The sequence below is a fragment of the Drosophila miranda genome, chromosome 2, assembly GCF_003369915.1.
Source record: "Drosophila miranda strain MSH22 chromosome 2, D.miranda_PacBio2.1, whole genome shotgun sequence".
In the NCBI taxonomy this organism is placed as follows: Eukaryota; Metazoa; Arthropoda; class Insecta; order Diptera; family Drosophilidae; genus Drosophila; species Drosophila miranda.
The window spans coordinates 25,274,499-25,299,374 of NC_046675.1; the positions used below are offsets into that span (position 1 = coordinate 25,274,499).

At 45.6% G+C, this 24,876-nt stretch overlaps 1 protein-coding gene across 14 annotated transcripts in view; it reads left to right on the plus strand.

Annotated features, from left to right (window-relative positions):
• LOC108154591 (tight junction protein ZO-2) overlaps positions 1-24,547 on the plus strand; it is a 114,552-nt gene extending 90,005 nt beyond the window's left edge. For 4 of the 14 annotated variants that reach the window (XM_017284894.2, XM_017284895.2, XM_017284896.2 and 1 more), the window contains 12 exons: positions 7,451-7,620; positions 10,183-11,787; positions 11,846-12,440; positions 16,157-16,390; positions 16,627-17,249; positions 17,319-17,467; positions 17,532-17,631; positions 18,606-18,873; positions 18,934-19,231; positions 19,297-19,429; positions 20,653-22,898; positions 23,551-24,547. In XM_017284894.2, coding sequence (XP_017140383.1) covers positions 7,451-7,620; positions 10,183-11,787; positions 11,846-12,440; positions 16,157-16,390; positions 16,627-17,249; positions 17,319-17,467; positions 17,532-17,631; positions 18,606-18,873; positions 18,934-19,231; positions 19,297-19,429; positions 20,653-22,898; positions 23,551-23,774 — 6,645 coding nt within the window. In that variant the 3' untranslated portion in view covers positions 23,775-24,547. Of the gene's footprint in view, positions 1-2,979; positions 3,102-4,391; positions 4,598-7,450; positions 7,621-10,182; positions 11,788-11,845; positions 12,441-13,611; positions 16,122-16,156; positions 16,391-16,626; positions 17,250-17,318; positions 17,468-17,531; positions 17,632-17,857; positions 18,575-18,605; positions 18,874-18,933; positions 19,232-19,296; positions 19,434-20,652; positions 22,899-23,550 lie in introns of those variants that run through there. The other 10 variants (XM_017284902.2, XM_017284903.2, XM_017284905.2 and 7 more) reach the window with 7 other exon arrangements.
• Positions 24,548-24,876: the final 329 nt, after the last annotated feature.

Here is a 24,876-nt window from a genome sequence, read left to right on the forward strand (position 1 = left end):
AGGAAGAGTACAGAGGAGGGACAGGAAAGGAACGGCAAAAGGAAGTGGGGGTGTCAGAAGGGTAGAAGGAATATTTGGCAAAAACCAAATGCAACAACTTTGCCAAGTTTTTTTTTGTTATATCCTGCCACTGCCGAGAAAGAGACAGGAAGAGAGAGGGAAGAAAGGCAAGAGAGAGAGAGAGAGAGGCGAGGGAACACTTAAATTAAAATTGTCATGGTTGATTGCATTTCCGTGCCTGTATTTGTTCTGCTATATCTGTGTGCCTGTCTGTCTGTTTGTCGATGTCGATGTTCGTATGTCTGGGATGCACACACAAGAGTCAATTGTTTATCAATTGAGGTACACCCGTGAGAGGAGGGAGAGAGAGAGCGAGCGAGAGAGAGGAGGAAAGGGAAGCAGACATCTATGGCAGAAACAACCACTACACTCCTCTAGGGATAGGATAGGTCTCTGTGTGTTGTGGAATATGTTCTCTGTAGATTACCATCCACACACAAGACAAGGTCTTGCTCTTTTTCTGTACCTGAAATGACCCTTGAGAACCTTTTTTTTTTGTTCTTTCTGCCTGAATTTGTGCCTTGCATTTCCCCTACCTGATCGATCCATCGATCGCCTGAGACTGTACAGCGAGAGACTAGAAAAGAAATAGATTAAAAAATCATTAAAATGTTGATAAATTGTGGGCCCACTGCCGAGGAAAGAAAGAAGAGGTTAAATCTAAAATCCCAGTAGGTGTTGAACAAATTAAAGCCAATCATTTAGATCAGAGAGCGAAAGAGACCCGAAATTGCGGGCATGGGCCATGATTTACGAGTGTCTCTGCACATGGGGGATACCTTTGTCTAAAGTCTGACCTCCAACCAAAAAAAATGCCTATCAAACTGAATCGATATTCCTTCAGCTCCCCAACAATATTTGGCCTTTGTTTTGAAGGCTATTGAACAACTACAAGTATTGCATGTGAGGCATGTCTTTGGTTTCTGTTTGTTTTTTGGCATGGAGTTCCCTCCGCAAAAAAAAAACAACAAGAAATTCTACTTTATAGAAATTCCAGTCTAGAGTTTCCATTGTTTAAAGGCATTGGCATCATCAGCATCAGCAGGGCCTCTGCCTCTGCCTCTGTTTCTGTTTCTGTTTCCGTGGATATTGGCAATGGCGTCAGAATCGTTTACATGTACTCTACTGCCATGAGGAGTGACGACTGTGACTGCAGATGGGGCTAGGAATGGGAATGGGAATTGCAGAACTGTAGAGCTGCCTCGGTTGATTTGCTTTTAATTTTGCATAAATATTCGAGGAGTGCGGGAATGCTGCTGCTGCTGCTGTCAGTTGCAGTCTCCAGTTGCTGACAGCCAGCGAGAGTCGTCCACTACTACCGTATCTACATATATGAATAGAAATCTCTACAGATACAGATACAGATACACTGCAGAACTCTACCCATGACACTCTTTTTTCGTTTTCTTTGTCTGTGCTTCATGTTTTGTCTTTAAAAATTCATGAATGCAATACATTTTCTGCATAGTTTGCACTTTAATCGTATAAAATTTAATTCACAGAATTTTCCCCACCACATCACTCAATGGAGTGATCTCTTCCCCTTCTCAGAGTCGGGGTCTCATGTTTGTCACTTTAAACGTTTAAACGTTTAATAAGCGAACCTCTTGATTGAATTAATACGCTCTGCTCCTCTCCATTGTTGCTCCATTGCTCCACTGCACATGATCCCACCACAGATCGGAGACGACACAGAGGCAGCAGCGTTAATTGAATTGAAGTTGGAAGATGTCTCCTCCTCAAGCTGTGAACTTTTCAACTTGTTTTCTTCTGCCTTTGAAGTGTCTGGAAAAACTGCGGAATATATGCAGAAATCTGTGTGTTCAAATGAAGATTTATTGCATCGATTGAGGAAAGTGTTAGATGGGGCGCTTGTTGACTTTTCCCCATAATCGAATTGAACTGATGTGGTTTTATTTCTATGCAAATAGAGATAGAAATATATGATTTTCTTTGAAGATATTTCTCGTTAAGAAAAGAAAATCTCTGTCCTTTAATTTTGAGAGCATAATCGGAACTTCAGAGACTTGAGGAGTTTTAGAAAGAAATATATTTTTCATAAAAGGATTCTTTCTTATAGAAATCTTTTGAAGTTATTTAAAAAGAATTCTTACTTTAATTTGCAATTTATAATGAAATATTCTCGATTTTCCTATAGTTGATGGGATCCTAAGATCCTTTTCCTTTTGTAGAATTTTCGGTTTTCACTTTATGATGAAATATTCGATGGTTTATGGGATCCTAAGATATTTATTCGCCTTTTCCTTTTGTTGAATTTTCGGTTTTCGATTTATGATGAAATATATACAAAATGTAATTTTTTAAGTTCTTCAATTTTCTATAATTTATGGTGATTTATTCTTTCTTTTTCCTTTATTAGAAAAACTCTGGCTCTTCCTCCTTTCGTTTTTCAATTTATGATGAAATTCCTGCCTTCATTTGATCTTTTGCCAGCAGCTCCTTCTTTGATCCTCCTCAAAACACGTCGGAGACGATCAAACCGGATCATTTTTCTTACATATAATTCTCATTCTCTCGACACCAATGGGTTCCACACACACACACACACACACACTCGAACACCAACAGCAGGCAACGCATTCCACTGACCCGCAGTTCATAAAAAAATGAAAGAAAGAAAACAAAAGACCCATATCTTGAAATCTCTTTCATGCACAACTTTTATCAAATATTTTCTATTTGCTAGAGATTTCTTTCACATTTTTGTTTACATTTTCGTTTTCGCTGCCGCCTTTCCGGCCGCGTCTATGGCGGTGTGTGTGCCTTGTGGACTGTGGAACGTAACCAGCGCACACAAGCATGCAGTGTTTCGCTGTGTGCGTGCTTGGATCGCATTCGCCGTCTGTGGAACTGGCATCCACATGGCCGCTGGGAGTGTAGGTAAAAACAGTTTCCAATCAAGTTTCAACCGTGGCCGCGAGCGGACAACTGCGACGGCGCGACGTATCCGATAGATACGGTATCCACGGCGCCCCTCTTTATATCACCACCTCTCTCCTTCTCGCTGTGCTTGTGCTTGTGTTTGTGTTTTTTTCATTTTTTACTTAAGAATGTAAAATGTTAATAAGCTTCGAAGACCAGCAGCTGTTCGAACGGAGCAAGTGACATTCCGAACCAAAAAGATAAAGATACTCCGTATCTATAAGATGCAGAGTATAAGGAAAACGAAAATCTAGACTAGCAACAAGGGAATGGCAGTGGCTATTGGGGAACCGGGAAGCAGAAACCGACTGCAGCGTGCACCGTGCTCCGTGCAATGGAAAATGCGCTCAGCGAAGCGCAGCTGTGAGGCGCGAAACGAAAAACATTTCACTTTCGGTGCATCCAGATACAACAGATACGTTACGAAGCGAATGCAAAGGCAAACCCAACTGTTGTTGTTTTTTGTGGCGCTCCAAATTTGCAACGCAAACTCAGAGGCAGATCCCAGAGTCGCAGTGCCCTTCCCCTCCCTTCGCTTCCCGCCCAGCTGGTCATTGGCTTTTGCCACTTGGTTTCTATAAAGTCTATAAAGAAATGCCATTGTCTGCCAGTGCCCGCCACTCTCAATGATCCGATGAGATACACTTTGTATCTATGCATCTACATGTATATATTTTAGTTTCATGCTAATTTGTGCCACCTCAACACCCATATAAAAGCTTTTACTCGCAAGAGCGCAAAGTATCTGTGCGATACTGTAGTACGCGATGACGCCTCGCTAAGATATTTCGTGTCGCCTGTCACTTGAATATGCAAATTATTTAAGAATAAATTCCAAAGTATAAGAACCCAAAAGGCAAACCAAAAACGAAACCAAAAGTAAAGACTACAAAAAAAAATAATGCAAATAAATATAGTATTTATGAATTTATGGGATTTTTGCAAATGCAAATAATCTTTTAATGAAATTCATAACTAACAAAAATTTAGTTTAAACGAAAATTGCAGTTTTCATGCAAATTGTATTCTAAATAAATTGGAAAACTCAAAGAATCGAAATCTAACTTCAAACAAAGTAATAGTAAATATTCATGAAAAATATATATTTGTAAATCATTATCTCAGTGTCAGTGCAATCAATCTGTGGGATTTTCTATATATAGTGTACATTATTCATGCGATTTGTGCCCTCTCTCGTGTTAACAACAATTGAAAGTGACATCAGCCCAGCCGTTGGCGCGCCGGTCTCCCCCCAGCAGAAACTTTATTATCGCGGAATAACAAAAAAACAAACTTTGAACATTTATTCATATTTCTTGTTGCCCCCTTCTTGAGGGGGAATACTCTCGTACACATTTTTTATTTTGTATGGCTTGCTGTGCTTCCAGTTCCGCTGCAAAAGAGTCCACAAATGAAACACAAATAAGATTACAGTCTCTCCATAAATATAAATACGAGTATGCCATACGCGCGATGCCAATTAAGTGCTCAAATTAAGTTACTTTGACTCGTTCAAAGTTCCATTCAAGAAACGCTTTTCATTTTCATTAACAAAATGAAGTTTCCGGACTATATTCCAAACAACATGTTGGTGGTAAGCACAACAACTTATTTTTCCTTATAATTAAACGCCATTAAATGCCCAAGAGTGTGTGTAGAAAATGCGTAATAAATCTTAGGGCCTGTGACTGTGACTTAAACTCTGACGATGAGCCGAGCAGGCAGAATTCAGTAGATAAAACATCTGATGTATGCTTTAGATGCGGTAGACGAAGGTTGCTTTACACAAGTTTGGGTCTCTGGAATGTTGGGGAGGGCGTCAAGGTTATAATGGGCATGGGATTGTGGTTTATCATGGGATACACGGTAGTAATACAAGGAAAACTTCTTCAAGAGAAGTTCCAAGATATATTACAAGAGATTTGTTTAACCAAAGTTCCCTTTTGCGGAGATGTATGTTGGGTTTTGATGGTTTTGAGGGGTGCTTATGCATAGATTGAAGGCAGTTACTATTTCTAATATTCCTAGGGTTTGGTTTGTATTGGGAATGACTTACCCGAATGAGATACTTCTGTAACACTAAGGTACAGATACAGTAATACCTATTGAAGTATCTCGAACGTATCCCTAAGGAACAAAAACATTTGTATTCTCTTTATTAGATACGAAATCTATCTTTAACTAAGAGTATCTCTAAAGTACTCTGTCTTGGGCTTACTTTGATCCATCTCTGATTCAAGTCTTACAGGAAATTTCTTAAATAAAAAATCCCCTTTTCAAGGTTCTAAAAATCTATCTTCAATCCATTTTTCATGGTTTTATTTGATGCCTCTCCCCCTAGGCTTGATTTACAGGAAACTCCTCCCAAAAAAAGAGGCGCTCTGCCTCGGCCTCTGTGCACAGCGTATGACAAGATTAATTATGAATATCTTTACTCATATGGATACCACCGGACCCCTTGTGCCTATCCCCCGGAACCCCACAAAGAAAGTCTTTGGCTGTGCACACACCCCATTAAATTTCCAACTAATTTCACTTGCAATTAAGTTAATTATAATTTTACCGCCGCCGCCCCCACGCAACAAAAAACTCGGTCAAAATAAATCTTTGATAAATCGTCTTTTTAGTGTTGTTTTTTTCCAACGAAGCATAACCAAAAGTAAAAGAAATGCTCCCCTTTTTCGGAACAGATGTGGAGTCAGAGTCTGATGCAAATTCATGGATGCATGCCCCCATCGCAATGCTACACCTGCAACAGATGGGGGGAGTCTCTGTCGAGGCTGCAACTAAAATATATATTTTCTTATAAATATTTATAAACTCTGCTCCGAACTGGTGCTGGCCCACGCGACCGACACAGCTTTTTGTTAGTTAATTTCATTTATTTCGTTTATTGTTTATTGTTTATTATTTTTGTAGTAGTTTTTGTGTGTGTTTTTCTAGAGCCGCGCGCGTCTGTCGTCTGGCGGCCCACACATGAAATGCGGCTACGCTTCTCCACAAAAATTTTGAAATTGGATGCGTCTGTTATTATTATTATTTTTAAGGCGCCCACCTGGGACCAGAAAATTCGCTTTATTTTAGGGGATTGGCTGTCGAATCTGTCGAATCTGTCATTATTCGAAATCGATTGCGAGGGGCATGAATTGCCACGGATTCAAGTGAATCATGTTGAATGCATGCCATGCCACAGCGGCAGCAGCAGCGGAAGGAGGAGCTCCCATTTCGAATGGGATTTGGTATTTAATTGATTTATTTTCTTGTTTTATTTTGTATTGGATTTGTGCAAATGATTGGGAGATCTCTCAATTGAGTTTACCAGGCGGGGGGTTGCATGGTTTCCGCCCTGCCTCATGCTGCACCTGCTGTGAGGGTAAATGCTGTTGAACCCCCAAATGATGTTGTAATTGCAGGTGGGGTGCCGATGTGGCATCGAAGTGCTCGAATAGTTGGTAAATAAATTCCATTCAAACAAGTGTTGAATGGCAGACTGTACGTAATGACATTACTACGTTAATCAACACTGAATGGAGTGTTGCAGAAGGGATTAAGGGATCAGACATTTCAGTAAAATTCTCTTATAATTTAAGGGGAAATGGTATGGATAAATAAATATCTATAGCCAGGCAATCTATTGTGTGGGTTTTCGTAAGAAAACTTAATTAAAAAACTAAACAGATTAGATAAGGAATTATATGAGCCAGCAATAAAACGACAGATAGATAAAGAATAAAGAAATGAATGAATATCTACTAATTAAATCACATATTAAACAGATGAATGATCATCTACTAATATTCCACATGAATAGTTCTTTATTCAATCAATCTGCATATCAGTTCTTCTATTTCCATTCATAAAACCCGCATTCATTCACAAATACTCCCAGCACACAATCACTAAACACTCTCTTGTTTGGGCTATGGCTTTTCATTCATAGAATTTTCGAATAAAAATCCGTACCATAAACAAATCATTCGAATCTTTATTTACGAGCAGTTTAACCTTTTCGTCGAGTGCAGAGGAACACACACAGAAAACATGGGGAAACCAGCAAACAATTCCCCAGAAAGTCACAGCAAATGCACACAGAAAACAAACAGTGCTACTGCATTCCGCTTTTATCTACTTTTATTTATATTTTTAATGGGTATTATCTACCCTTTGACGCATACGTACGGGTGCTGCTGGTGGATGGAAATGGAACCTGTGGGGCATAAAATTGTGCATATATTTCTGTTCGAGTGGCTTTTGGGATGGGCAACAGGTCGTTGAGAAACGGAAGTCACATGTGCATTTCCGCTTGGCTGTGTATCCATCATTCCTTAACAAATTCCAATTAAAATATATTGGAATAAATTGGAAAAAACCTTTTTACTGATTTCCCTTTTTCATTTGTATTTTTTCTCTTTTAATAATATTTTCCATTTGTATTTTTGTTTTGCAGGGCGATCGCACCACATGGGAATATCACACTGTTTCGGTGACCCGAGTACCCGGCTATGGCTTCGGCATTGCCGTTTCCGGTGGACGTGATAATCCCCATTTTGCCAACGGTGATCCCTCGATAGCTGTGAGCGATGTGCTCAAAGGTGGCCCCGCCGAGGATCGTTTGCAGTAAGTACATCCCATCCCAGTCCATCCCATCCCACATCCATCCAGTGACTAGGCAGAAGTGACGACCCCCTCTTGGGGCCTCGTCTCTCTGTTTTCGAAGGCAGGAAACTAATTGTTGCCCTGACATGAGTCTTAAATGTGCCCCGCATCTGCAACTGCAGGTTGATTCAACAAATAAACTGCAGACTAAGCATTTCCTATGGCCACCACAAGTGACCCCCTCGCTCTCCCTCTCTCTACACTTAATGAGCATTACAAAATTCTGGACACGCTCTCTTGACTCAATTGACAAAGCATCACTTCGCTGACATCGTTAATCTTCAGCTTAGAACCGAACCTCTTGCCACTCCCTCGACTCACGTAGCCAGAGGCCCCCCCAAAAAAAAGTATAAAATATATAATTAAACCAACGCCTCGACAGCTGCTCTGTGCTTAGGGTCTCTCTGTTTGTCCCCAAAGTCGGTCTCGGTCTCTTCTGAAGCTGTTTTTCTTGTTGATAATAAAAATTCCAAAGCGTTTTTCAATAGAGAGACAACATGCCACAGACCTGATCCGAACTCGGGCCCGACACCGCCGTGGCATGGCATGGCATGGCCCTTCGCTTCGTGATTAAAAACTTGTCATAATCTTTTTTCCAAAGAAACTATTTACACGGACGGGCCGGCAGACAGACCGACAGTTGGAGAACAATTTCTGGCTTACCTGCCGCAAACGTTTTCAAAAGGAAAAACCCGCTGTCTGCCGGCTGCTGGCCTGGAAAAATATTTGTTAAATTAGGCCCAGACCAGATCAGACCTTGCCGGAAAGCATGTGGTGGTTCATGTGGGGTTCATTACGCCCCATGTTTCACTGTTAGCTGTGTTTTCCCAAACCCCAAGACTAAGACCAAGACTACGTACCGCTCAGAGAGTAAGACCATTCCAAGCCACATTTGCCGCATTTTTGCACAGCTTAATTGCTAAGCCGCTCAGAGGAGAGCAGACTTAAGAGCCAGAGGCCGACCAGACTCAATGGTTCCAAACCGAAAGTAAAACGCGCCACGGCACACATTTCATCCACTCTACTGGTTCAGTGGCTCTCTTCTTTCTGCACTTGTGGACAACTTAATTATGGTTATGTTTCGCCTCGAGACATGCAATTTAATGATAGAAATTATTAACCACTTTGTCTGGCAAAAGCCAAGAGACAGACGAAGCAAACACTTTTCTCTAGATCTATCTGTATCTGTATCTGGTATCTATAACATTCTTGTCATTAATTCGTCATGTGCTATTTGTGCTATTACTTTTTCTTGTACATATTCCGTTCCAAGAACGGTATGTAATTGTTCGGGGTATCTTCCATAGAATACCATTCGGAAGCCGCTTAGAAAGACAGCCATTTGATTCGGATTCTCTCTATTACTTGCACTTCTATTGCCACTTCCACTTCCAGTCTAGTCATCTCTTGAATAGCCGTAGACAATTGTCTGTTTCTCAGTCTTTTTCTGCGTGTGTGCCTGTTTATTAGCGTATGACTTCAATCCATGTCTAACCTGAATTTCACTTTGGGTTTTATCGACACACGAGACGGAGACTCAGATACAAGTCTGATCTCTACCTGGCAGATTGCCGATTCAATGATCCACAGCAATCTGCGTTGTGCGCTACTGTGCTGCAGATGCACTGAGAAAAATGATCAAGAATATACGAAATAGAAGTGGAGGACAGAGCAGAGAGTTTTGGAAGGTACAGAAAGAGAAACGAAGGGACTAAGGTCTCGAGTTACATATTTCGACATTCTTTATAAAGACTACCATTATTCAAGGGGAATATGTTCCTGGACATTCCAGACTAGAACTGTCTAGAAGTTAGTGAAAATGTGCCCACTAAAATGGACTAAATATAAATTAAAATGTACTTAAAGGAATATGAACCTTTCTTGGATATTTTAAGGTATAGACAGTCTTTAGATCTTACTTAATATATGTACTAAACTGTGGTCTAAAAGATACTTATGCTCAAAATGTACTATAATTAAAGAAGGAACTGATCCCATGAAAAAATTGGATCATATCTCCTTATAGACTCTCTTATAGACTTGATTTCTACATCAACTGTTGAATCCTCTTCAGCTTTCTTTTGCTTCGGGAACTATTTGCATCTCATTTGAAGATCTTCTCCTTCAAGAATACCATGATCTCCCAAAACATGTTCTTAGGTACATACATAGAATATTCTGTTTTCTCTCAGTGTGCCTTTGTTGTTGTTGGTAATTATGGCTGCATGTCTAATGACAGTGTAAAGTGGACAAGGTCGTTGCTGCCTAATGACCTGCATATGGTCTATGGTCTATGGTCTATGGTCTATGGCATGGGTTGGTGGACAGAAACCTGTATCGTATCTCCCTCTCTCTCCTTCTGTATAGTCGGTCACGATTTGGCCATTAGAGCAAGGTTTACGAGGGACCATAAGATCTGTGTACCCCGTAATTACTAGCCAGCCAAGTGCTGTGACATTGTAATCTATATACGAGTACCAGATACAGTACTAACGAAGCTTCTATGCTCGCCGCCTCTTTCAGAGTCAACGATCGCATCATTTCGGTGAACGGCGTCTCCCTGGAGAATGTGGAGTATGCCACGGCGGTGCAGGTGCTTCGGGACAGTGGCAACACCGTGACTCTGGTGGTGAAGAGGCGCGTGCCCCTGAACACAGTCAACGCGGGGCTGCCCGGCGGAGTGCAGCACCAGCACCAGCATTCGCACAGCCTCAGCTCCATGGGCCAGATGGTGGCCAACGGAAATGGCGGAGGAGTCCTGCCCGGCGGCGTCGGCCAGCCGAGTGGCGCTGTGATGTCCAGCCTGAGTCAGCCGAACTCCCTGAACTCCTCGCTCGTGCAGAACGCCAGCGGGGGCCAGCCGATCAAGGTGACCCTCACGAAGGGCAACAAGAAGGACGACTACGGGGTGGTGCTGGGATGTCGGCTGTTCGTCAAGGAGATCTCCTCGAAGGCCCGGGAGCAGTTGAACGCCAATGGCTACAGCCTGCAGGAGGGCGACATCATCACGCGCATCCACAACACCAACTGCGGGGACACGATGAGCCTCAAGGAGGCCAAGAAGATCATCGACGGCTGCAAGGAGCGCCTCAATCTCGTGGTGCTGCGCGACATCACCAACCAGGCGGCCGTTAGCCAAATGAACCTAAACAATTCGGGCCACCACCAGCAGTCCAGCAGCAACATCTATGCCAGCCACCAGGCCCAGGTCTCCGGCTGCAGCAACAACCTGGAGGATGCCTATCTGCCGGGCGGGGCCAGCTACTCGTCCCAGAATCTCTATGTGCAGCCCCCGACACGAACCTCCAACGGTCCCAGCCTCAATGGCAACGGCCTCAACGAGGAGAAGAGCAATCTCACGCCGCGCGGCCGCTCCCGAGGGCCCCTCATGGATGGGGTGTCCCTGCAGCAGCTGGACAGGCCTGTGTCCCCCACCAACGGGGGCAGGGGCCGGAGTGGCGTGGAGGAGCCGCCGCGACCGCCGCCACCACGCGGCACCAGTGGCGGTGCAGCCCAAGAGGACTTTTACAGCTCGAGGCGACAGCTGTACGAGGAGCGGCAGAGCGCCGAGCCGCGCTTCATCTCATTCCAGAAGGAGGGCAGTGTGGGCATACGTCTCACCGGCGGCAATGAGGCCGGCATATTTGTGACAGCCGTCCAGCCGGGATCCCCAGCTTCGCTCCAAGGCCTGATGCCGGGCGACAAGATCCTCAAGGTGAACGACATGGACATGAATGGGGTGACCCGCGAGGAGGCCGTGCTGTTCCTGCTCAGCCTCCAGGATCGCATCGATCTGATTGTGCAGTACTGCAAGGAGGAGTACGACGAGGTGGTCACCAACCAACGCGGCGACTCGTTCCACATCAAGACCCACTTCCACTGCGATAATCCTTCCAAAGGCGAGATGGCTTTCAAAGCGGGCGACGTATTCCGAGTGATCGACACGCTCCACAACGGAGTGGTTGGCTCCTGGCAGGTCCTGAAGATCGGCAGGGGCCACCAGGAGATGCAGCGCGGTGTGATACCCAATAAATCGAGGGCCGAAGAGCTGGCAACGGCTCAGTTCAATGCCACCAAAAAGGAGATGAATGCGAATGAATCACGCGGCAACTTCTTCCGACGACGACGGTAAAGTGTCCCATAAATATCCCCAGAATCCTTTTAACCACTCCTGTCTCTCCCACAGGTCCACTCATCGCCGCTCGAAGAGTCTTTCCCGCGAGAACTGGGACGATGTGGTCTTCTCCGACAGCATTTCCAAGTTCCCCGCCTACGAACGTGTGGTGCTCCGTCATCCCGGGTTCGTGCGGCCCGTCGTTCTCTTTGGTCCCGTCTCCGACTTGGCCAGGGAGCGTCTGGCCAAGGACTTCCCCGACAAGTTCTCCACGCCGCTGCAGGACGACGACAAGTCCGCTGCCAGCGGCAAGTGCCGCATTGTGCGGCTCTCGAACATACGCGATGTGATGGATCGCGGCAAGCATGCCCTGCTGGACATCACCCCGAATGCCGTCGATCGTCTCAATTATGCACAATTCTATCCCGTGGTCATATTCCTGAAGACCGACAGCAAGCATGTCATCAAGCAGCTGCGCCACGGCCTGCCCAAGGCCGCCCACAAGAGCTCCAAGAAGCTGCTGGAGCAATGCCAGAAGCTGGAGCGCGTCTGGTCGCACATCTTCAGCACACAGATTGTGCTGAACGATGAGGAGTCGTGGTACCGCAAGCTCCGCGACTCGATCGATCTGCAGCAAAGCGGCGCCGTCTGGATGTCCGAGTCTAAGGTGAGTCTTCCCTACCAGCCTCCCCACCAGTCTTCCCTTCTCCTAGTCTTAGTTGTAGTTCCATTCTAGTTGTTGTCTTCGTGTTGTCTAGTGTTGTAGTTAGTCTTTAAGTCTGGACTGTCGCTGTCGTGATTCGATTGATAACTTCATTAGCTTTTACTTTAACGATGTCCTAACTGTCCAACAAAAACAAAACCAGGTGATGGGAAATGAGAGGTTTGAGGATAGTTGGGATTTAAGTTTGGGATCAAAAAAGCAGCATGAGCTGCTTTAGGAGCAGACTGCTACGGCCATAGCCATAGCACTCGTTAGTTTTTGCTCTCGTTACTCGTTACTCTCTCTCTTAATCAGGGAAATGAAAGCTCAACGGCTAAGCCATGCTTAGTGAGGTAAAAAAAGACAGAGCAGCCACAACAACTGAATTGAAAGTAGATTTCATTAGGTGCAAAATTGAAGAAACTCCTAAGAGAGCCATTAGGCAAACCAGGCGTATAGAAACCACTGTTTTCGGCGAGACTCGTCTTGCACACTACATGTATTTCTTTCTTTCGATTCCTGAGACCAGCCCTCGATCTCAGTCTAGAGTCGAACATCAAGGTGCCCTCCAGATTATAGAATACTTTGAAGATCGCTAGCCCCTTAAAGATAAGCAGAATTTAGTAATAGCTTTACAGAATTAGCTTACGATTAAGACTCGTTTTAGAAAGATATTCAGGCATGGGTTGGAATCCTAAATAGTCAGACATATCTAAAAATAGTAACCAAACATTTCCATTAAAGTACTTTAACCTAAAAGAATGATATTTTATAAGTAGCAACCGAACAAAGCACGATTAGAGTATGATTTGGAACAAACTTTACAGCAAAACCTTAGATTAATATCCCAACCCAGAAGAACTCTTTCCCCCCACCCCAGACACTCCTCAACTTTTATAATACGAGTATTAATGATTTATTGTAGTAATTCTTGAACTAATTTTACAAAAAAAAACTCTACTATGTATAACTCTATAATTTTCTACAACTGGTTATGGTCAATATTCTAATTTTTACTTTTTCAAATGTTTTCTTATCCGTTCTTTAAAACTACACCCACACACGCACCCACTCCACACTGACACACATACAACCCCATACAATGGCCGTGATCCACATTATCCCGGCATAACAGTTCCCCGATTCCCCAACCGAAATGTTGTTCCCTCCCTATATCGCCCAGCCTTGCAAATTTGCCTGCTGCCGCGCCTCCACATCGATATCGACCTCTATGCCGCGCTATAGCCAGAATGCGATCCGTCGTAGTTCTCCCAGCAGCTTCTCCCAGAGCTACAGCCAGTGCCAGACCCCTCCTCCGCCCAGGCCCCCGCCTGTGGGATTTGAACCCACGAGAGTGTACCAGGGGCAGCACAGCCAGAGCCTGGCAGAGAAGCCTCTCAGTCGCAAGTCCTACACCATGGTGCCCATCATTAAGCCGGCCTCTTCGATGCCCAGCGGCCTCGCTGCCGCCCACCCGGAAGCTCCTATCGTCAATAGCGGCTCCCTGATGCAGGTGGAGGGCAAGCCCCTAGATGGGGACACTGCCGGCTCCCAGTACCACAGCTCGCAGCCGAATCTCCTGAGCAACAGCTTTGCCACCCCGAAGCATAACTACCATCGCTCCAGCTCGAATATGAATCTGCACCTGAATGGGAGCGGCGGGAGCGGGAGCACGGCTCAGTCGAAGGGCTTTGCTCCGAGCTTGACCCCAGCTCCGGCACCGACTCCAGTCAGCCGCTATGGCCTGCGACCCGGTGCGGTCATTGAGCGCCGTACCACGCCCTACTACTACCACGAGCTGCTGCAGAAGAATGTCTTTGATTCGAGTCTGAATCTCCTAGAGAAGAACAAGAACAGCAACCTCAAGCTGGAGCAGCCATCGTCTGTCCCAGACAGCCACGTGGTGGTGGGCAAGAGGGCGCCCATGGCCAAGCCACAGCAGCGACTGCTAAGCGGCAATCCGCGGAGCAGCTATGGAGGCGGCGGCGGCTGTTATCCCTCATCCTCCAGTTCTGTCAGCAATCTTCTGGGGAATGGCAATGGGAATGACGAGGGCGGCAGCGATGGCACTTTGGTCGATGATGATGACATTGGGGGAGGCGAGGATGCTAGAAACTTTAGCTTGGCCTTCAATAACCTCACCAATCAGATTGCCAGTTTGAATAATTCTAGTAGTAGCAGCAACCATAACAACAACCAGAACAACCAGAACAACAACAACAGCAACAGCAATAATATTAATAACTATAACAATAATAATAATAGTGCTCACAATAATGCTGATTCCAACAACAATGTTGGCCAAAGTAACGAATGCATTGCATGAGAATCGGTGTTAATTTAGTTGAAAAGTTTGGAGGAGAGCTTCTTCCCCGAAAGAATGGCTTACATCATTCCCGTTGCGGCACAACTGGCTTTTCAACTGAATGAAGAATCTCTGTCTATCCTCCCACTCTCTTTGTAATTATTGCATGTAGTTGTTGACACTAAATTATTCATAAGGTATGCCCCCAACACTCACATCCATGATCTGTGTGTAACCTCTACTCGTTACTCCTTACTGTATGTACATATAATATGTGTGACTGAATGCATGTAGAGATGTCATGAATATCACGTAACCTGAGGAGAGCCCGGAAATTGTCATTACCTGGGAGGGAAAACTAATTGGAAAAATCTTAGAAATTGCCAAAGGGACAGGATCTAAATACTCGAAAGATGAACGTGCCTTAAACGTCTCTCGCTGCATATCTTACTAGTTTTTTGTGCAACGAGATCTAAATACTACTCGTTGAGAGTCTTAAACGTAACTCGCTGCAATTCCTACTCGTTGCATTTATTACTCGTTTTTGTTCTGCAACGAAATATAAATACTCTTAAATACTTTACTCGTTATTCCTGATTGCATTTTCCCCGAGTTTCTCCCCCAATTAATGACAGTTCTCCATCTCCACAAACCAAACTCTCCATCAATATCCAACAGATTATTCTCCCAAATTAAAAATTTTACATATTTTAGCCTAAGTCTACATATATTTGCAAAAATGTCCATTGACACATTTTTGCACTATATATTTTGTTTCTATAAAGTTGCTAACTAAATGTTTTTCGTTTTCATTTGTTTCTTTTATTTACATACCGAAAAAATACCACAAAAATACCAAAAAAAAATACATCATCATGGTCATTTCCTGCTTAATCATCCCGTAAAACTCGATGCATATATTAAACCACACGAAAAATAATCAAAAATGTCCTCGTCCAAAACCAACTAAAACCGAAATCAAAACCAAAAAAATAAAAAAAAATAAAATACTATATACCAAAAATATCTTGTGTTCGTCCACACACACACACACACATCTACAAACAATCAAAATGCTTGGCAATCGAACGCAATCGTCTCTCAATCAATCAATCGAATCAATCAATCTATCGCATAATCTGTTATGTTTCATCAACGTTTCTTGTTGCTGTTATTGCGTTTTATCAATTACCAAAAAAAATACCAAATACCAAATGTTTTGGTTGCTCTCAACGCGCTAAATTTAAAAATAAAAATACAACAATTTTTATTGCTAAAAATACTATAACTTTCTGCCAAAATTTACGCCTAACCGAACAAACCACAAAAAAAAAAAAAACCAAAAAAAAAAAACCGAAACGAACAAAAACCCCAGCCCGTAGAATCCCTCTCCGATGATTTCCTATTCCCCATGACCACATCCCGTCTATCGTATGCATCAAGTCCCGAATCCGATTTGGAACTGAGTCCGGGCCCATCCGCATCATTGTCGCTTGGCAATTTGCCGCAGTTGGTGAAAGCGAGCTCAGATCCATCGATTGCCACTAACCAGGATAACTTGGATAGGGATAGAGACATAATTGGTGAAGGACTACCACCTCCATATACGGTAAGAGGCCACAGAAGAAACCACAAATCAGTTCAAGCATGCGCTTCCACTAAAACAAAAAACAACAAAAAAAAAACAAAAACAAACAGAAACATCTCGAGTTTTTCAAGCGCCCAATCTCTAATACCATCAATGATCCAATCTCAGTATCTAATTTATTTCGCTACCCTTCAATCTCCGATCTGCAACCCAATCCACACGCAATGCACTGGTGATTGCACCGCTCTCCAACACAGGTACCCTACGATCACGGCGTTCCAGGGAACCCGGCCAATCGCCGCCAAACGGTGGACGCCAGCAAGTACGCGATCTACGGCACCAGTGTGCCCCAGCAGCAGCAACAGCAGCCGGGAGGAGATCCTGCCGCAGCCAGACCACAGTCCCTGTACGGCATCAATGCCCCCGATCTGCCACCGCGCATCGATCGTCAGTCCAAGCCAGGAGATCTCCCACTTAACACTTCTGGATCCTCATCGCGCAATGGCAGTTCGGGCGGCACTCTGGGACGCTCGGCGCAGGAGCGGCTGTTCGGCAAGCCAGTGGTCCAGGATGATGTCCAGGCGGAGTACGTAACCCGCAATGCTCTGGTCGGGTCTGGGTCCACTGCCGACACCATTGAACGGCAGCAGCAGCAACAGCAACAGCAGCAGCAGCAGCACCAGGCCTCTCTGGAGCGACAGGCTCGAATGAACGCGGCCATGGGCAGTCCCGCCCAGCTGAAGGCCAACGGAGGAGGCGCCTCCACCTACGACAGTGTGTCCAGCTACGATTCGTACAACAACACGCAGATGGCCATGCAGAACCTGGGCCGACTGGGTCCCAATGCGCCCGATGATCTCAAATCAGTGCCAAATGCAAGGTTAGCCAGACATCACCCTCGAAATGATCAACAAATCTGTAATTTGAATCATTTATTTGTATTTTTCAGTGGTCGCCCCTTGCCACCTGTCGGCCAATCGCATGATTATGGCCGCACACCGCACGATCATCGCAGCTTTGGTGGGGCCAACGATCTGAATCGCCAGAGCAGCCCAGGCCGACCCCACTATCATGAAATGAATGCGTCCCGTAATATCGGTAAGTCTGACTATCTGTAGGTCTTCCAGATCCGGGTCTAACTGAAGGCTATGTCTGATTATAGATCCACGCAATGGCACTCCGCAGCGTCCCTCGAATTTGGGCCTCGAAAGCAGTCCCCGCAAGCCTTTGGTGGAGACCAAAACGGATTACGGCAAATACAGGTAATGTGCGGGACTATACTGGGCTATTTACCCGGTCTGGGAATCTGTGTATATAGCCCCTGAATCGGTTGTAATATAAAGAAACTCTTTACTCTCTCTTTCTCCTGCTCCGTTGGTACCGTTTCGTTTCACTTTCGCATGCATTTCTTCTCGATTGCGTTTGTATCTTTCTCTCTCTCTCTTTCTCTCTATAAATATATATTATATGTGTAATGTCCCCCATTAGACGCTATCATTTACATGTGCCCCATTTGCACCATTTGCATTTAATGCACTCGCTCTCACCCTCCTCGTCCAAGCTCTCGCCTGCACCCTTTAACAGGCCACTGCCTTTGCCTCTGCCCTGTGCCCTTCAGCTGAATCAGCAGCAAGTAAGCAGCCATCGCTTGCGTCTGTCCTCTGGAGTTGGAGTTGGAGGAGGAGGAGGAGGCTACGATCGGCGACCCATAGCTGCGCCACGTCTGCATTCTTCCCTGATGCCACCACCACCAGCCCTGATGTCCAGTGTCTCAGCCTACGATACGCTCGTCTGAAAAACGATAACGAAAATGCACTACATTCTATTTACCATTTGAATGAACCTTTAAGGCCTTCCTTAATATTCTCCCTCTATTCTTATGTAAATAAAACCCTCGACCCTGAACCCTGAAAGTGCAATAAATAATAAATATTATATGTTAATCACACAAGACCTACATATCTATATCTAAGAGTTTTGTATACCATATAGACCCCCATATAGACCCCCTGCATATCCGCATCTGAAGCATATTGTAATACACACATGTCCTTATAATTATGTGAAATTCTTTTTCTCTTTCTTGCTTATGTTTTGTGCTCGCCTCTCGCCACACACATCGTCAAATGTTTTTGTACGACACCTGTCCCAAAAACACACACGAAAAACACACCCATAATGCAACCACCACCCATCCCACGACCACCACCACACCATCCACAAAAACCACGTCCAGTCGGAACAATTCCGTCTCTCAAGCGGACTACAGCAAACTGCCGAAGAGTGTGCCGCCCCCGCAGCTTGGCGGAGTGGTGGTGCCGCCACCGACTGTGAGCAACGGCCAGGCAGCACCGGGGGGACAGATGAACGGCAGCGGGACGCCGAGCAGCAATGGCAGCGGACCGTTCAAGCCAGTGCCGCCACCAAAACCGAAGAACTATCGTCCCCCGGTGCAGAGCGGTGGTAGCAGCGGCAGCGGGGGCACCACACCCTGGGAGAACGGCGTAAGTGAACAGACGGGGGATCCCCTGATGGTTTGGCTAATGTTTTGATTGCATTCCCAGGACTCTGGTTCGCCACGTTCCCCCAATGGCTTCTACTATCCGCCAACACCATCGCACCATCATTATGGGCAGCAGGCGACACCGGGCTCGCCCAGCAATGGACACATGCAACAGCAGCAGCAGCAGCAGGCACAACAGCAGCCCACCTACGGAGGGAGCAACGGCAACTACGGGCAGGCGCCACCACCGCAGCCGTATCCGCCGGCCAATGGCTACAATGGGAACAGTCATCATTACAACGGAGGCAGCGGAACGGGCCCGTACATAGCACCACATCGGGGCATGCCACCGCCCATAGGTGGGTGTACACTCCACTCCTCCCATAATGGAATGCTGAATATATGTGTTTATGTTATTTTACAGGAAACCTGCCACCGCATACGCCCGAGCGACATGCCCTGGATCTGGCCGGAAGTCGGGAGCAGCGTGGTTCCGCCTTTGAGCTGTATCGTAAACCGCAAATCGGCGCCACCGCGGGGCACCATCACAATATGAGGTGAGTGAAGAGAGTATTTACTAGTCCTCGGCCCCACCACCCCACTCAAACAAACCTTCTTGGAGGAGAGCCAATCCCCCCCCCCCAAAACGCCCCACTCAAAAACCACACACAAAAAAACATACAGAAAAAACTCTCTTTTTTTAAGCCTCCTTCAATTTTCAACATTTGTGTTAACGAAAAATGTTTTATATTTTTGTTATATGCCATTTTTGTAATTTACAACAAACAATCAATCAGTCAATCAGTCAATCTGTCAGTCAGCCAATCAGTCGAATCAATCATTCTGCCAATATATTTCACATTTTCATGCGGTTGCTGGTCATTCACATACGATATTCGATGCAAACAAAATTTCACACCAAAAAACGCACAACAATCGCATATATTACATCGTACAAAAATCCAAAAAATAATTATTGTATTTTGCAATAACCAAAATTATTAACCAAACAAACCACAAAACGCTTAACAAAATTGAAAAAAAAAAAAAAGTTGAAAGCGCTTCACGCCAAAAAAAAAAAAAGAAAATCAAACGAAAATAAAACATTTTTCGGGTTAACTTCGTATCCAAATATTTCTATACTCTCAAAACTTGATCTTGAATTTAGCTATTATACATCTTACGGATCATGCTTTTTAGCTGATATTTTACTCTGAATAATCCTATCCGTACTTCTGCTCTGAACACGTTCCTCCGGGTACTTGAGAGTTGACTTTGAACCTAACTTAACTGCGGTGTTTGGGTTACAGAAAACTTGACTAACAAACAAACAAACAAACAAATTTAACTTAAACCTAAATGTTTGAACTACAATTGGTTATCGGTGTTCCTTTTATTATCTGCAGTTTTGGTTAATTTGCAAAGTATTATACATATATACTACCTTTATAAAGAATCCAAGGATCGTATGTAGTTGTACAATATATACAAAATATGCGCTTGTGTGTCTTTTTTTGGCGAGACTTTTGCAGGAATGAAACGCGTCTTACAGCAGACAGGGTTCTAGGGTTCTCGATCGAAAGGCTGTTCAGTACTGAACCAAAAAGAGATCCAGTTCTCTCTGGGCCTTGAGCAGAGCTTCCATATCCGATCTTCCACCGATTCCTTGATTCTTTTAAGTCCATATGAGCTCTTTTATCCAAAATCCCCCTCAGAAACAGAACCCATAAAAAACACTCTGCTAACCAACAACAAAAAATCATATAAAAAATACCTTTAGCGAAATGGAGCCGTACGATGAGCGATACGATGATTACTATGCCATGCCGCCGCCTGCCCCCCACCCACAGGCAGTGGGCGGTCATTCCATGCAAAGATCTCGATCAGCGCCACGCTACCCCCACGAGAGGCCACCGCATGCCCAAGATCCCAACTATTACAGCAACTATGGGACGAGCAGGGGCCACAGTCAGCCCAGACAGCAGCAGCATCAGCAGCAGCAGTATGCTCCGCCCCAGCAGCAGTATTACGATGATCATGGCATGGTGGTGGCCATGCCACCGCCGCCATTGCCGCCGCACAAGAAGAAGAAATCGGTGCTAAAGAGCCCGCTGGCGGCACTGAAGAATGCCCTGCTGAAGACCACGCGACCACTGAGGCGAATGAACAGCATGGTGGAACCGGAGAGGAAGCCCAAGGGACTGCGGCGCCAGCAATCGATGCTGGAGAGGGGTGTGCAGAGGCCCTACTATCCGGACGAGTTCCCCACCTATCCGGCTGGGTTCGAGGAGCATTCGCGACGTGGCATGATGCCGCCCAACCATCAGGAGCCCTATTACTCCGGGCACTATCCTCCTCAGCAGCAGCAGGAGATGATGATGAACAGCACGTATCAGAATCTGGAAAGTGAGGATATCTATGGGAATATTGGGGGAACAGCACAGCGCATGCCCCACCATCCACAGGACAATGGCTATGGGTACGATCAGTACGATCTGTATGCGAATAGAGCCTGCATCGATCTCGAGCGGAGGCAGGAAGAGGCTGCGGCGGCTGCAGCGGCTGGAGCACGGAACGGAGGCCGAAGGATCGTGCGTCGCCACAGCACCACCACAGCGGATCGAGGAGGCAACCAGCCGCCCAACAGGCGACCCCTGGTCAGTCCGGGCTACGAGCAGGATCCCCAGGACATCTATCAGACGCGACAGGGCGCCTACATGATGCCCGACCAGAGGCGGGCGCCCAACTCGGAGGTGATGACCCGCAGACGCTTCTACCCGGGAGCGGCCAACGAGCAGACCGAGGAGGAGCCGCTCTACCAGTCCCGTCGCGAGATGCAGCGGGAGATGCAGCGCAATCATCTGTACCAGTCGAAACGGGAAATGCAGGAGCGCATCAGCCAGGGCAAGCGAGACATGGAGCGGGAGTTTAGCCCCCAGAGCAGCAGCCAGTCGGAGCGGGACGACCGCTCGGAACGCTCCAATTCGGAGAGCATCTATCAGAGCCGGCGGGAGGCCAAGGAGAGCGCCCTGAAGACGCGCACCCAGCTGAGGGATCAGATCTATCAGACGCGTCGCGAGGCCCTCGACAGCATGGCGGAGCCCATTTATGTGTCCAAAAGGGACGTGGGCAGACCAGCACCCATATACGAGTCGCGCGAGGAGAGCATCCTGCAGTCGCGCGAGAATGAGACCGATGAGAAGAAGGAGGGCAAAACGGAGCAGGTGCAGGTGGAGATCAATGCACAGCCGGAGGAGCCCACAGAGGACTCGACCTTGAGTCGTTCGGACTTGCAAAAGTCCTCGGACACGGTCATTGAGAATCCAGCAGCAAGAGCTCCTCTTGTCGAAGATGAAATTGAGGAGCACGACCAGGACGAGGAGGAGGCGTCAGAAGTAGAAGCCCAAGACGAAGCCGAGAGCTCCGCAGAGGCCACAGAGGAGGCGACGGCCATTGAGAATAACCAGCACAATGAGGGAATGCTGGCCAACGAGACGCAGAATGTGTCCGATGATGTGTTCGAGGCGGCCGACACGGTATCAGCCTTGGCCCCGCCTCCAGCTCCCAGCCATCCTTTGACCCCACGCTCGGGTCGCGCATCCTTCCACATCTCGAATATACTGAAGCGCACAGGGCCTCCGCCCAGCTCCCCCATCGGCGACAGCTGCACCTCCATCGAGACCCAGTACACGTCGCAGGCCAGCCTGCCCGTTGGCCCGCCCAATGCCACGAGCACACCCTTCAGCAGCAGCATGTCCCTGCCGATAGCCGGACCTGTGGCCACATTAACACCAGCAGCTGCCTCCGCCTCGAACGGACCCTTTCCCAGAATGCCCCGGGAGCCGAGCACCATGCGGGGATTCTTCGATTCCAATGGCGGCACCCTGGCCGACAAGGTGTGGCATGTCTCGCTGCAGATCCCTCCCGGAGCCATTCCGGTGGGCGTGCGCCAGGAGATCTACTTTACAGTGAGCGATCCGCGCATGGGACAGGCCGTCGGCGGACCTCCGCTGGACATGGAAAATGGTTGGTCTAACACACACTCTACTCCCGTACTCCCGTATGCATCCACCACCAAAAACCACTACCACAACCACCTACCTACTAAAGCAATCCACACATCACCGGTCTTCTCTCTTTGAGTTGCGATTGCGACCATTTTGAATGCAGCATTTTTGTGTTTAATTCGTTGTACATATTTGATCTTGATTTAAGCTTATTTTCCTCTATGGTGGATGGTGATTTTATGGATATTTTAGTGTAGTCTTTAATCCTTAGTTTGTAGTCCTAAAGTAATACTAATTGGTAATAACAGCTTGCTTGCATGTAACTTCCATAGTACATATCTATTAACACATAGATTAGTTTATTCTCTAATCTTTCGTCAACAGTTCTTCCAATTTCAGTTCTAATTTCTTCAATTTCCGCCCTAAAACCCCTTTACTGTTTGTTCTCCCTTGATAATTGCACTGAAATAGCATCTCTTGCTATAGATCTTTCTCCCACAAATCGAGTGTTGTCTATGCCTGTACTCACTTACACTTGCCGTAACACAGAACAACCTATCCACATGATATCAAATACAATACCAGTTACACACACACACACACATATTATATATCTATCACAATTTACCAGATCGATAATTAACATGTGTTTTATTTTCCCAAATGTGCAGGTGAGACCATGCTATCACCCCTTGTGATGTGCGGGCCGCAGGGCCTTGAGTTTATGGTTCCGGTTACACTCAATATACCCCACTGTGCCGGACGCACGGCATCGCTGGGCCTGGCCCTGAAGGCTACCGACAGCGAGAAGAACCTGCACACCGAGTGGGACAACATTGATCTGCCCAGCAATGCTGCTGCCCACACGGTCTCCGTCAAGGTTGATCACTTCTAATCAAGGCGGCATTCGGCATTGGGCATTCGGCATCGGCATCGACCTTCGGGCTGCATTAAGTTTCATAGCATAACCACTCATCCATACGAGAATACACTTAGCTAAACACACACCTTCGAACGAAATTGTAAATAGATCCATAAATATATTACCATTAGGTTTAGGCCACGATTCCAGGGCTAGGAGGAAACTGAAACTTGGGCATTGCTTATAAAATAATTAATTTAATTGAATATTGTCTGTTAATTGTGCCTTTAAGTGATCGTTTGGCTCTGCCTTTGAACTAAATACTACATAAATATCGAGCTAGAAATACATACATACATGCGAGAACACACAGAATCGAATGCAAGTGATACATATTTGTATCTGTATAAAGCGACTAGAAATTATTTTTATATCAAATAATTTGATTGTATATTTTAACGCGATTTATTAATATGTATTTTATAAATTTACATAATTTTAATGCATTTTTGTATGGATGTATTTGACATTAAATTAGCGATTCAATTCGCATATTGTTTCGACCCACGACCCCATTTATATTGCATTCAAATTGTTAATTGTGTGCAACTATTGCATGCTGCAGTTATACATATACCATATACATTTATAAATCGTAGATATATCCTTAGAACCTACATATACACACGCCTGTATAACCAGAACAACAAAATATAATATACAAACAAATATTTATACACATTTTTGTATTAAAGATTATATACACAAACACGTGGAAAGCTTGGGAATAAATAAAAGAAAAACAATTAGAAAAGAAATCTCACACAAATAAGTATATGTCTATTTTTGTACCATTTTCTTACAAGGATCAAGGAGAGTGGGATGCCAGATCAGGCGTGATCTTCGACAGTCTAGATCGCCTCTCCTGGCCCGATGCCCCCTATATGACAATTTCATACATGATTCAATGAGCCAAATATTGGTGTATTAATCGTGTAAGCGAAGTTTTGCTGGAACTTCACGCTCACGTTGCCCAACATGATTTTCAGGAATGCCAGTCTTCACCAGTCTGAATTCTCACGATCCTGGGAAAGTGGGTTCTTTGCCGGTATCACCCTGTTTAACCGAGATATAG